At 48.7% G+C, this 13,687-nt stretch overlaps 2 protein-coding genes across 2 annotated transcripts; one reads left to right on the top strand and one right to left on the bottom strand.

The window, feature by feature from the left end:
* The first annotated feature begins 1,084 nt into the window (after positions 1-1,084).
* LOC102702941 (RNA polymerase II-associated protein 3) lies at positions 1,085-11,688 on the top strand. The gene is made up of 12 exons (XM_040523894.1): positions 1,085-1,091; positions 1,442-1,677; positions 1,806-1,937; positions 2,045-2,169; positions 2,417-2,538; positions 2,647-2,729; positions 2,861-2,962; positions 3,209-3,322; positions 4,636-4,821; positions 4,911-5,005; positions 5,083-5,180; positions 11,080-11,688. The coding sequence occupies exons 1-12, from the start codon at positions 1,085-1,087 to the stop codon at positions 11,208-11,210; spliced, it is 1,431 nt and encodes a 476-aa protein (XP_040379828.1). The 3' UTR covers positions 11,211-11,688.
* A 242-nt stretch (positions 11,689-11,930) lies between these two features.
* LOC121054402 (probable WRKY transcription factor 65) lies at positions 11,931-12,837 on the bottom strand. Its single transcript, XM_040523860.1, has 3 exons — positions 12,683-12,837; positions 12,480-12,605; positions 11,931-12,317 (listed from the first exon to the last, which is right to left on the bottom strand). The coding sequence occupies exons 1-3, from the start codon at positions 12,730-12,732 to the stop codon at positions 11,951-11,953; spliced, it is 543 nt and encodes a 180-aa protein (XP_040379794.1). The 5' UTR covers positions 12,733-12,837; the 3' UTR covers positions 11,931-11,950.
* Between the last annotated feature and the right edge of the window lie 850 nt (positions 12,838-13,687).

The following is a 13,687-nucleotide window of genomic DNA, read 5'->3' as shown; positions in this document are numbered from 1 at the left end:
CCATAATATTGCCCATAAGAAAATACTGAAATTGTGTTTTTTTTTGAAGTTATATTCTTGTCAATGATCTTGATCTTACATACATCCAGAGGTAGAGAAAGTGAGAAACCCTCTACCTCTCTGTGAGAGTTGAGACCGAGTGACGGTGAGTATATTTTTGCCTAATATTGGTAACCTGTGATCCATGGTTAGTGATGCTGTTTTTTCGCAATGAAAAATAGATGTCTCGTGAAAGAACATGTAGCCTAGTGGTTATAAAGGCCTTAGTAGTACTTGAGGTCCTGGCTTCGAGCAAATTTTTCGTGATTCTAACGGCTTTGTGCTTTCAGTGGTAGGCGACGTACCCCTCGACAGCGAGACGCTTCTCGTCAATCTCTCTAGGATTTGCCGACCAGACTTGTAGGTGCTAGCGTCAATCTCTCCAGGATTTGCCGACCAGGCTTGTAGGTGCTCATAGGGGTGAGATTTGCGTGTGTGCGTTCTTAGGGGAGAGTGTGCGTGTGTTATGAACGTCTGCGTTGTACTGTGTTCTTAAAAAAACATGTCTCAACTTGGATGTCAAAATAACTTCTGCTGCCTTAACTTGGTTGTATGTAATCTTATATCAATCAAAGCCTAGGATTCTGTGGCTGAAAAGTCTTTCTGGGTTTGGGGTGAAAATTGGAAGCTAAATATCGGCTTGATTGTTTCGTTTTCTTTTTTAAAAAGTAATTTTTTTAGAACACATGAATTTCAGGACGACTTGTTTGATATTAGCAACTAAGATAAACCATTTTATCAGTACAAATCGCACAAAGTATATGGCCTAATTTACAAGATACATTATGATTCAATAATTCATTCAAAAAGTAAAAATACGGAGTATATACTAATTCATTAAACAACCAAAAAGATAATACTGTACAACATATGAGCTTTATTTGCAAAGGAAGACCTATCAACAGCCTCCTAAAGAAGATCCTAAATTAGGCCCACATGCGGAGAAGGCCCGACCCATTTAGGCCTGTATCGAAGTCTGATATAAGAAAATCAAAACCCTCATGATTCTGCCGACGGCGACGGCGTTCGGGCGACGGGCGCGGCAATGGGGCGTAGGGCCAACAGCGGCTCAGCGCGCGTTGCCCCTGTAACCCCGTCAGTTATACTGCTACGAGGCTACGATTTGATTCCTCAACAAGCCCAACTACAGGACCCTAAAGGCCTAGATAAGTGAAGTTCTTCCTTTCTCATATTTCCAGTACTTTTTTATTATCCTCATTTCTTAGATTTTTATTAATTAGATAGCAGTTAGTCAATATAAATTTAAATTTAGTTTGATTTCGTAAATATGTAGAGACTGTTTGGTTGCGTGTACAGGTGTGTCTCGAAGGCAGCTGAGCAGAAACGGAGAGATCCACCTTGTGTCGTCGGCGTAGCCCTCCTCATGCGCCCACGCGTGCAGCCCAGGAGCAGGGGTCACCTTCCCCCTCTGAATCGCTCCTCATTTCTCTCCCCCTCACTGCAAAGCTAGGGTTTGGGGGGCCTCACTGCGCTCTGGTCGTCGTCCTCCGCGCCGCGCCCTCCTCCGGCCTTGACTGCGCGTCGCTCTCCTCCGGCCGGCCGTCCTCTGCTGCGCCCTCATCCGCCGCTCGGCATCCTCCGCCACCCCCTCGTCCGGTTAATCTTACAATAGACAGCGTAATGCTTCTCTGTGCACCCGCACGAATATTGTTCAGTCACTTGCTGTCCGTTCAGTTTTAAATTCTGGGGTTCTCTTATGTCTGGAGGTTTAGGTATGGCAATAATACAGAATACCTTGTCTTCAGGAACCTAGGGCAAGGACATACAAGTCTTCAGGAGCTTCTCGGGGAAATCTAGGCGATATGTACAATTACAAGAGCTACTCAAGCTACTTAAATGATGAACCAATGCCTGATGCTGCATCAGAAAAGGAACAGGTTGGAATTAAGTGCTACATCTTTTTCAGCTCTGTTAGAACTTTAGACTGTTGAAGAGGGACAATCCTTTGAAGCTAAAACTATTGTTAATTGCGTTTGATTTCTAGGGTAATGAGTATTTCAAACAGAAAAAGTTTACTCAAGCTATTGAGTGCTACTCAAGAAGTATTGGACTCTCTCCTACAGCAGTTGCTTTTGCAAATAGAGCTATGGCATATCTTAAACTAAGAAGGCAAGTAGCTGCAGCACACTATTTGCATTTGCTAGACTCTAGTGTTCATTAATGTGATGCAGATACTTAACCTTGTTTGGATCTCTAGTCTGGAACCAATTTCGTAGCTATCAACATTTCAGACTGCAGATACGATTTTTATGCTACCTGTGTTGTGTTTCATATTTCTGCTGTGTATACTTTCAAAGTTATGTTTTTACATTTGTCACTTGGTGCAATCATATATTTGTGATGTGATATTCATTAGATTTGAAGAGGCAGAAAATGACTGCACTGAAGCTCTGAATCTTGATGACCGTTATGTTAAAGCATACTCACGCAGAATTACTGCAAGAAAAGAACTTGGAAAACTTAAGGAAGCAATGGATGGTATCCTACATTTTGATAACCGGTCTTTCTTTTCTCTCTTTTTTTTTTGGCTTGACTGTTGTCTCGATGAATGCTGACAAGCAGTGTGCACTAATTTTGTCCATACAGATGCTGAATTTGCTGTCAGTATTGATCCTAACAATCCAGAGCTCAGGAAGCAGTATTCTGAGTTAAAAGCATTACACTTGGAGGTGAACAACAATCTTTACTTCAAAATTTTCTTCAAACATCTGATTAAAATCGTGTTTGTGCTCCTAACAATGTCTCATGTTGATTCTGATTGTACCAAACTCAGTATTAACGTGTTGTGATAATTCTGCAGAAAGTGGCTAAGAGAACTACGCCAACCAAACGTACAGTTTCTGAATTTGGTGAATCTGGAGATAAAAAGGGCACTTCCGATCTATCAAGTACTTCTCAGAAGGTATGTTCAACTGTAGATTTACAGTTTCATGGTACTTATGTAGCTTTCATTGTTTATCGACTAGTCATATGTACTAATTAATGTTCTTTTAATGAGGCTTAACTTGCCTAGCACATTCTACACCCTTAGCACATGGCTCAACGCTTTTGAACTCTCCTTATTCTGTTTATTTAGAGTTTGTTATGGTTCACCATGAGTATAATCAACCAACCTATTCTTTTGTGTAATACCTAATGCATTCTACAGGACAGTTTTATGGAAGTTGATCCACCTAGTAGAGTTCCGGTGGAGATTACAGAAAAAGCAGATGATACTTCCAAAGGTGGATCTGGAGTAGTCTTCAAAGACAGTACCATGCAGGTGCTCTTTTTGTACAATGTTTTTCTTTCTATTATGATCGGTGATTTGTGTTATAGTACTTGTTTAGTTCACCATGCATAGTTAGCATCGTCTATGACAAAGTGCTACATGAGATTTTTCACTAACTAGCTGAAGGCTCCAGTAGCCATATGGTAGGCCTGCTGCCTTCCATACCCTCGGTTCTGCACCATTTCTGCTTGAGTTCCAACGTAGCTTGCATCACACCTTTACTTTCCCTGCTGGGCTTACACCTTGCCCCTGGCATTGCCACTATGGCTCACAGTATGCACTTCTGCTTTCATTGTTGTATTGCACTTCTCATGGAAGAATTGGGCCACCACTGACAAGGGACTAGCATCTCCACGTGGTAGTGTAAGAAGAGGACATGGTTGGTCCGTTGGTGGCAGTGTGATCTGTTTCAACATAGTTTGTGAGTTAGTGTAGGCGCATCAGTGGAGTGCTGCAAAGATTACAGGCTTCATGCTAAACTATCATGATCACAAAGTGCTAATCTTGGTCGTTGGACCCAATAGAACCATTGATGTAGATCAGGCACTGCACAACCATAATGCATGGAATACCTTTCATCAAAACATTTGCGTAACTTGTTTGTGCTGACTTGGCCATGGACCAAAAACTGGCGAGTTTTTTTTTAACTTCCTGCTTGTGTGGTCTTTTGAGAGCCATGACACATGCCTGATCATCCAGCCATTATTTTTGGCACACTACAAGATGCCAGTTTACATTTCTCTTTAAATTCAGAGTAGCCCCCAAGCTGCACCAAGCGCCACAGGGTGTCAGAACGGAACAAGCGAATAGCTGTAACTAGAACTTGAAGCTGAATTTGTTACTGCAGATGTAATTTTTAGGGCAGATGTAATTTATGCAGATTGAGTTGTTTAGCTTGTCTTTGTGGACATTTGCTAGGAACAGCTGTCTTGGTATACATTTTTGTTTGGTAAGAGTGTTCCTGTTCACGTTTTTGGTGTAGAGACTGCATATTGGGAGTGGCAGACAAGAGAGCAACCAACCATCAAACAATATGGGGTTCTGAAAACCCATTTACCGCTCTTTGTACCTGGATGGACTGGCTGGCCGTAACAAACCTCTCAATTCGAGAAAAGGGAAAGCCTGCTACCTGGGTTGTTACCTCAGTTTCCAATGCTGCTATTCATGCTCTATCTAACCATCTTTATCTACAACCAAATTTGCTCTTAAGTGCTACAAAATTGTAATAGTACAGATATTGACTTTTCATAGTTTTGTAAGAAATCTACAGTATGTTGTTTTCTTATTACAATTATTTGATGCAGCCATCTCGAGATGCTAAACAGAAGCCTGGTCCAGAAGCATCAATACAAGATCTTGCCTCTCGTGCTGCTTCACGGTATATGGCCAGCACTGTGAAAAGCGTGAAGACACCAAAGACAGCATATGATTTTGAGGTTTCTTGGAGAGCTCTCTCTGATGACACTGCCCAGCAAATACAATTATTAAAGGTTTATTCCTAGCCCTTCTGCTGTCTTCTCTTGGGCACTTTTGCTTGCTCATTCTTGATGTGCAAATTTTCCACTTGTTCTGCGACCAGTCAATTCCACCAGCAAGCTTACCAGAGATTTTCAAGAATGCACTTTCAGCTGCTTTTCTGATTGACATCGTGAAGTGCACAGCCTCAATTTTCCGGTGAGCTTTTACCTGTTCTATGCTTAGTACTGGTTTGGAACCACAGGTGCTTTTGTTAATAATAGTTAAATACTCAGGGAGGATACGATGTTAGCAGTTAGCATTTTGGAGAATTTGGCAAAAGTTCCCCGTTTTGATTTAATAATCATGTGCCTTTCATCCATGCATAAATCTGGTAAGTTTGAACTTGCAACCCTCTGTTACATTCTCTTCATTAGTTCATTTCCCCATCATGGCTGGCGGTTACTTATTGTCAGAAGAGAGATGATTCATGAGAAGCACTGGCAAATAAAATGATTTTTGGAATGTGATAGTATTAATTTTCTGTTTACTTATCACCAAATGTCATGCCCTTCCCGGGGAGGGTTGGATACATATTTATAGCTGCCTACTAGTCTAAAAGATGCTGTCCTAGAGCATCTCAACAACCTGTCCTAGAGCATCCTAACTACCTGTCCTAGAGCATCCTAACAACCTGTCCTAGATGCTGTCCTAGCAACTAAAAGCTGAAAAACAAGGGTAGGACACCACAAGACCAAGACCAAACAGCCCAAGACTTATTCCTTCATTCTCCCCCTAAGTCTTGTGCGTCGTCTTGTGAGAAAGTTGAGCCATCCCGATCCGAGAGCAAAGCTCAAGGAACTTGATCCTACCAAGGGGCTTGGTAAGCAGATCCGCAAGCTGGTCCTTGGTGTTGATGTAGCTTGCCTTGATGCTCCCTTCCTCCAAGCAGTCTCGAATGAAGTGGTACCTCACCCGGATGTGCTTGCTCCGTTCATGAAAAACAGGATTCCTTGCCAGGGCCAGAGCGGACTTGCTGTCCACCCTGAGCTCCACCACTCCAGTGTCTCGGCCGAGGAGATCACCGAGCAGTCGAGCAAGCCAGAGTGCCTGGGTCGAAGCAGTGGAAGCCGCTATGTACTCGGCCTCGCAGCTGGATAGGGCCACCACCTGCTGCTTGATCGACTGCCAGCTAACGAGGCACTTGCCGAGGAAGAAGAGAATCCCGCTCGTGCTCTTGCTAGTGTCGATATCGCCGGCGTGGTCGCTGTCGGTGTACCCAATGAACTGTGCCTTTCCAGGGCACCTCGGGTAGTAGAGGCCGTGGTCGAGAGTCCTCGCAACGTAGCGGATGATCCTCTTCACAGCCTGCTGGTGCTCCGTCGTCGGTCGCTGCATGAACCGACTAACGTAGCCGACGGAGAATGCCAAGTCCGGCCGTGTGTGGGTGAGATAGCGAAGACTCCCCACAAGACGCCGGTACTGCGTAGCGTCCACCTCCTCCGCCGTGCTGGCCCGGCTCAGCTTCAGCTTCTCCTCCATCGGGGTGAGGGCTGGGTTGCAATCGTTGAGCCCAGCGAGCTCAACTACGCGCTTGGCGTAGGCAGTCTGACGAAGTGTGATCCCGGAGTCATCTTGGTGCACCTCGATCCCCAGATAGAAGGAGAGGGGCCCCAAGTCACTCATCTGGAAAGTGGCCTTCATGTCTTCCTTGAACGCTGCCACCTCCGTATCCTTGGTGCCGGTGATCACCAAGTCATCAACATAAACACCCACCAGCAGGGTATTTCCTCCATTTCCCCGCCGGTAGATAGCAGCCTCGTGCGGGCTTGGCTCGAAGCCCATCCTCTTGAGCGTGGAATCCAACTTGGCATTCCACGCCCTCGGTGCCTGCCGCAGGCCGTACAAGGCCTTGTGCAGACGTAGCACCTTGCCCTCCTTGCCAGGGATCGCAAAACCCGGCGGCTGGTGCACGTAAACCTCCTCCTTCAAGTCGCCGTTGAGGAACGCCGACTTGACGTCCATGTGATGGATGCGCCAGCCTTCCTGAGCTGCCAGCGCAAGAAGGAGTCGCACGGATTCCATCCGTGCCACTGGGGCGAAGGCATCGTCGAAGTCGATCCCCTCCTGCTGCACGAAACCACGTGCCACCAAGCGAGCCTTGTGCTTGACGATGACTCCGGCTTCATCCCTCTTCAGCTTGAACACCCACTTAAGAGAGATCGCACGATGACCATGAGGGAGGTCAGCAAGCTCCCAGGTGCGGTTCTCCTTAACCGCGTCCAATTCCGCCTTCATCGCGGCGCGCCATGCCGCGTGTCTCTCGGCCTCTGCGAAGGACCGAGGCTCGCCGTCGTCGCACGCAAGGTGCAACTGTTCCTCCAGGTCATGAGGCACCAGTCTCGGCACTGGCTGGTCGCCGAGGAGGTCCTCCATCGTACGGTACCGCAGGGGCTCTCCATCATGGTAGGCGTCGATGCGCTCCTCATCGTGTGAGAGCGGAGTAGCGAACTGCACCGGGCTGCGCTCGACGTGAGCTGGTGTTGGTGTGGACGTGCCCAGAGGGGTGGCTGGTGGTGTCGGAGTGCGTGGGGTCGCCAACTGTGGTGGTGTCGGCGTAGAGCACGGCGCAGCCAAAGTCATGGCTCGAGAGCGTGGCGCTGCCGAAGTGGTGGGTGCTGGAGTTGGTGGAGAATCGGAGACTGGGGTAGGCACGCTCGGTGAAGGGGAGCTGCCCACTCCCCCAGCTTCCCTGAAGTGGATGTACTCGACAGTGAAGTCGTCATACGTCGGAGTAGAGCCGTTGTCCACCGTCTTGTCCCATGTCCATCCGCGCCCTTCGTCAAACACCACGTCGCGCGCCGTGCGCACACGCTGTGTCGCTGGGTCGAGGATGCGGTAGGCCTTCGAGCCTTCCGTGTAACCGATGAACACCCCTGGGATGCTCCTGTCGTTGAGCTTGCCGCTGTGGCCAAGCTCCTTGGCGAACGCGAGGCAGCCAAAGACTCGCAGGTGGGAGACCGATGGCTTGCGCCCATGCCAAGCCTCGTACGGCGTCCTGCCATCGAGAGCCTTGGTAGATGAGCGGTTGAGGATGTAGACGGCCGTTACCACCGCCTCCCCCCAGAAGAGAGCCGGCATTCCTCTCTGCTTGAGGAGGGCTCGAGCCATCCCCACAACCGTCTGGTTGCACCGCTCAACGACGCCATTCTGCTGTGGGCTGTACGGCGCGGAGTAGTGGCGGTGAATACCTTCATCGGCACAGTACGACGCGAATTCAGCCGCCGTGAATTCGCCGCCGTTGTCGGTGCGCAGGATGCGCAACTTGCGGCCGCACTCCGCCTCCGCAGCAGCCTGCGTGCGCCTAATGGCGTCCGCAGCCTCTCCCTTGCTACCGAGGACCGTCACCCACATGTAGCGAGAGAGGTCGTCGACGAGCAGCAAGAAGAAGCGTCGTCCTCCTGGTGTGGCCGGAGTCACCGGGCCACACAAATCCCCGTGCACGAGCTCGAGCCGCTCCTTGGCTCGGAAGCTCGTCTGATGGGGAAAGGGGAGCCGCCTCTGCTTCGTCAACACACAGACGTCGCATAACTGCTCCACGTGGTCAAGGCATGGCATGCCTCGCACCATCTCCTTGGTACTGAGCCGCTTCAGGGCCTCGAAGTGGAGATGGCCGAAGCGCTCGTGCCACTGCCACGCCTCGTCGTCCCGGCGGGCGACGAGGCACACGGGTTGTGCTACCTGCACGTTGAGGATGTAGAGTCGGTTGTTGCCTCTGGTTACCTTGACAAGGAGGCGACCACGGCGCTCCCCGATCTTGCGCCGATCCCAAATCCTCATGACTCCGTTCTTGATCACCACGCATGAGCCTTTCTCTTCTTCCAGCTGTCCAATACTGATGATGGAGTTCCTCAGCGCGGGGATGTAGTAGACTCCGGTGAGCAGCCTGTGCTCGCCGGACTTGGTGGTGAAGATGACGGAGCCGGTGCCCTTGATATCCACGCCAGAGGCATCCCCAAACTTGACGAAGCCTCGGACGCTGGGATCAAGCTCGGTGAAGAACTCCCGTCGACCGGTCATGTGATGGGTGGCCCCGGTGTCGAGGACCCATCCATCAGTCTTGTCGTTGGAGTCGTCGCCAAGAAGGGCTCGTGCCTTCGGCTCTTCTAGGTGGAGGAAAGCCGATGCGGCCGGTGCCGCTGGAGATAGCTCGATGCTTGCGTGTGCCAGGAGCAGGGCTGGTTCTTCCTCCACTTGTGCGGCGTTGGCTTGGCCTTGTCGTGGTTGTCGGCAGTCCTTGGCCCAGTGGCCAGACTTGCCACAGTTGCGGCAGGCGTCGTCTCGCGTCGGCCTGCGGTTGCCGGTGGTGCCGCCCTGGACGCCTCCGCGGGCTCCACCCCGGATGCGTCCTCGCAACCTGACCCGGACGCCTCCGCGCCCCTTGTGCAGATGGCCGCGCTTGCGGCCGCCTACCGAGGACTCCCCCTTTTTTCCATCACCCTGGCAAGCCTCCCACTGCTCCCGAGTGAGATGGAGCTTCCCGCCAATGGTGATGGGCCCGGAGAGGGGCTGTGGCTCATCGCCGTCGACGACCTTGAGGCGACCAATCGCCTCCTCGATCGTCATCGTGGAGAGGTCCAGCAGAGACTCGATGGAGCGGGCAATCTGCTTATACTTCTCTGGGATGCAGCGGAAGAGCTTCTCGACAGCTCTCTCCTCGTTGTAGGTGTCGTCGCCGTACTGCACCATCTTCTGCAACAGAGTGTTGAGACGGAGGGCAAAATCATCGATGTCCTCACCTAGCTTGAAGGCCAGGTTCTCCCACTCCTTGCGGAGTGCTTGCAGCGTGCTCTTGCGGGCGCGATCGCTGCCGATGCGTGCCGCAGCGATGGCATCCCAGGCCTCCTTGGTAGTCCGCTTTTGCGAAAGGGAAAACTGCATCTCGGATGGAACTGCAGCGATGAGGGCATCTAGCGCCCGTCGGTCTTCATCGTAGTCGACGTCGCCATACCGAACTGCCTCCCACATGTGCCGCACCTGGAGCCTCACCCTCATCACCGCGGCCCACTCGATGTAGTTGGTCTTGGTGAGGGTAGGCCACCCACCACCGGGACCAAAGTCCCTGACCACCGCTTGGATGCCGTGGTAGCCATGGCGCCGGTCAGGGGAGGGAGAGTCGCGCTGCCTGTGAGGGCCGCGCTCTCCGTAGATCCGGCCGCCATCACCGGGAGGGTAGCCGCCGCGGCGTGTGTTCTCTGGGTTGCCGCCGGCACGCCTGCGCCCATCTGGGCTACCGTTGCCGCACGCGCCCTCGCTTGGGGCGCCGTCGGCGGATGCGTGGTCCCCTGGACCGCCGCCGCCATGGGGGTGGGCTGCTGCCCACCGTATTGTCCGCTCCCGCACCCTTCCTCTCGCCAGCTCCTCAAGGTCCCTGTCGACGGTGATGTCGCCGAAGATGGAGCCGTTGATGCTGCTACGCAAGGTCTCAACCTCAGCCTCCGCCGCACGTGCTGCATCTTCCGCCTCCTCTGCTTCTGCCTCCGCCCTGATCGCCGCCAACTCCGCTGCTGCCAGCCTTGCTGCCCTTGCTGCTGCTGCTGCGGTCTGTGCCGCTGCTCGCCTGCGCTCTTGCGCTGCAGCGAGCTCGGCGTCCTGCTGACGTCGTGTGCTCGAGGCGCCCGAACGCCGAGACTGTCCGTCGGACATGGCGCGCCTCCGGGGGGCTGCTACGTGGAGAAGGGAAGGGGAAAGGGGAAGGAGGAGCAGCCGGTGGTGCTGCTGTTGATGGTGGCTGAGTGCTCACTCGAGGTTGGGAAGGGGAGGAGCAAGAGATGTTCAACCTACAGGAAAGTGTGGCTCTGATACCAGATGTTAGTATCTCTATTGTTACTCTCATTGGTGAGAGGATGACACTCAAACTTGGGGCAATTTTCTGTTTACTTATCACCAAATGTCATGCCCTTCCCGGGGAGGGTTGGATACATATTTATAGCTGCCTACTAGTCTAAAAGATGCTGTCCTAGAGCATCTCAACAACCTGTCCTAGAGCATCCTAACTACCTGTTCTAGAGCATCCTAACAACCTGTCCTAGATGCTGTCCTAGCAACTAAAAGCTGAAAAACAAGGGTAGGACACCACAAGACCAAGACCAAACAGCCCAAGACTTATTCCTTCAGTTTAAACTTTAAAGCACACAAAGATTATTTGAAGTTCCCTTTTTTTTGTATAGTCAGCACAACATCCTTAGATAATTCTCTACTTGCTGATGCTTTTTTTTTCTTTTTGTCATAAGAGTTACGGAAGGTCTGGGATCAAATATTCCTTGCTGAAACTGCACCAGCAGATCAAGTTGAAGCCCTTGGGAAACTTCGAGCTAAATATATTCAGGAAGGGTGGCAGGATAACACTTTCACTTCAAGTTAATGATGCTGATGCTAGGACAGCTCGTTAGAAACCTTTTGCACTCTAGCCAATCGATACTGTAACTCCTTTTCTTGTAGAAATGCTATGCTGAGCTCAGTGAGGGTAGTGAATTAATGGCAGAAAGTTAAAATGTTTTGTCTGAGACATCTACCGAAGCATGAGATTGTGAACCTTTGTTGGCTGGAAAGGTTGCACCTTCACATTCTTGATATACATGTGTCCTCCGGGTCAAGGCAACTGAGTTCTACTTGTCTTTGTACCCTGATGTAGCGGATTCCCTGATATTGATGTCTTGCAACACCTAGTGAATTCTACAATTAATGAGATTCTATTGTGTGGTTAAGTCGATAGAAGGATATTATATTCGGTTGTAATTTTGTTATCCAAAATTTGCATGGATAAGCATCCGATCAAACTTTCAAAAATGTAAATATCAATATCTTTTTAAAATTTAATCAGACAGGGAAGTCCTTTATAATTTACAGTTCTGATGAATTTTGCATGTATTGTTAAAGTGGCTGTTAGTGCTCAGAGTTGCACTGGGAAGATCATGTCGATGATGCCCAAAATACAGTATCTAAGAGTAAAATCTTATCAAGTTCGTACAGATTAGGAAGGTATACAGTTCTTACATGCTTTACTAAAGACAAAAAAGGAGGCGCTGATAGAACAATTTGCTTGACAGGTTAGGATGCATAATAGGATTTCTGGAAGGTGTTCATGTGACATTAGCTTTTTGCCTATAATAACCGTGTTCTTGCATCAGAGAAGCAGCTATCTTGGACCATGAAAGACAGGCTTGGCAAGGGAGATGCTGACACTGGTAGCTCCTCAAGCTCATCAAAGAAGTCACAGCTCTCCTCTTCATTGTTCAGCTTGGAGGATGCAACTGTTACTTCAGCAAGGGCCATGCCATTGCTGAGAACAGCACCTGCATCGGTACTGTCAGGATTATGTTTTTGTTCTTGGACTGAACTTGTAGCAGTATACTTGTCATGGTTGTGATCTGAGGTGTAGGTGATGATGAGCAGAGATGCATCATTCCTGCACTTGTCTACTTGCTTCCTGGCTGGGCAACCCCTGTAACTACTGCATTTGTAGTAGCCTCTGGATGCAGAATATGATCCACATAAAGAATAAGTTAGTAGATAGAAATTGTCAGTGATGTACATAACGCATGCAAGAACCAGTGCAAATGCAAAAGATTGTAATATTACAAGAACATCCATTGCAGTATCAGTATGAGGAACTAGTGCAAGCTGATGATACCTAGGATGAGGAGATCCCTTGATTGGCTTCTGCCCATATTTTCTCCAGGACCAACTGTCAGCAGGTGGCCCTTGCACAACCTTGTGATCCTTCAAAGACACCACAACCTTCTGAACATCTTGCCTCCTGCAACAACAGTGACAACACAATCACAAGAGAATATGTAGCAGCAGAAGAAGCGAGGATAAAGTGATAGGTAATACCTTCTCTTGGGGACACTGCCATCAGCTCTCATGCTGCTCATCTTTGTCATTTCTGAAACACTGACTACACAAATATATGGCAGCAGCAGGAGGAGGAGATGGCTAGTGAAGAGATAACAATAGCAACTATTACTCTGAAGGGCACAGAATATGTTAGTGAATAGTCAGATGATATAGTGACTTCCAACACCACAAGTTGGCTGAAAAAGGTTGGAGCAACTTGCTTCTCTCTCTCTCTCTCTCTCTCTCTCTCTCTGCCTTGCTCTTTCTTCTTTTCTCTGTTTTCACTGTGCAATAATTGAATGCAAAGCTTGAATGTGCAGGTTACTGTTTCAAAGGCTTACCACCATTTTCCTGTGAGTTCATGATGTGGACTTTTACAAGCCTCTCTTACAAAGCAGTGGTTCCAATTTGCAGGTGTGATTCTTGTGATGTTCCCTGTGCGAACCAAATCAATTACTCGATAAAATGAATGCGTGAACCATTAAATATATGGCATTGGTACTTGCTGAAGCCATTTTTTCCTTTATTGAGATTTTGATTGGCCATGCACAAACTAACAAACAACGTGATTAGTTTTGTCTTGTAGAGCACTCTAGTAATATACTACTAATCCTTATTAGTAGGTCTTACAAAAAAAAAAACCACTGTGTTCTGCAGAAGGCTACGTCGATATCAAGCAATTCATTTCTTTCTGAACTATATGGAAGTATTATACACCTAAACCACGTTCATCTTTATCTTTTCGCTTATGCTTATACTTATACTTATAAGAAAAAAATTAAATTTTTAACCATAAATTTGGAGTTGATTTTTGGGGTTTTTTATACCAAAGTTTATTTTTCACCGTTAATTTTTAGATCGCTAAGAATACGTATATAAAAGTTTTACTTATAAATTATTTTTCATTTATAAATATGTCGTTTGGTTTTTTTAGTAGAAGGCTAGCTAGCTAGTTGGCAGTCATACCTCCGTTTTATAACTTAGATCATCACAAAATGTCCA

Source organism: Oryza brachyantha, chromosome 5 (genome assembly GCF_000231095.2).
Source record: "Oryza brachyantha chromosome 5, ObraRS2, whole genome shotgun sequence".
NCBI classification, from domain to species: Eukaryota; Viridiplantae; Streptophyta; class Magnoliopsida; order Poales; family Poaceae; genus Oryza; species Oryza brachyantha.
The sequence above is the reverse complement of the archived record's forward strand: the minus strand, read 5'-3'. Positions and strand labels throughout refer to the sequence as shown.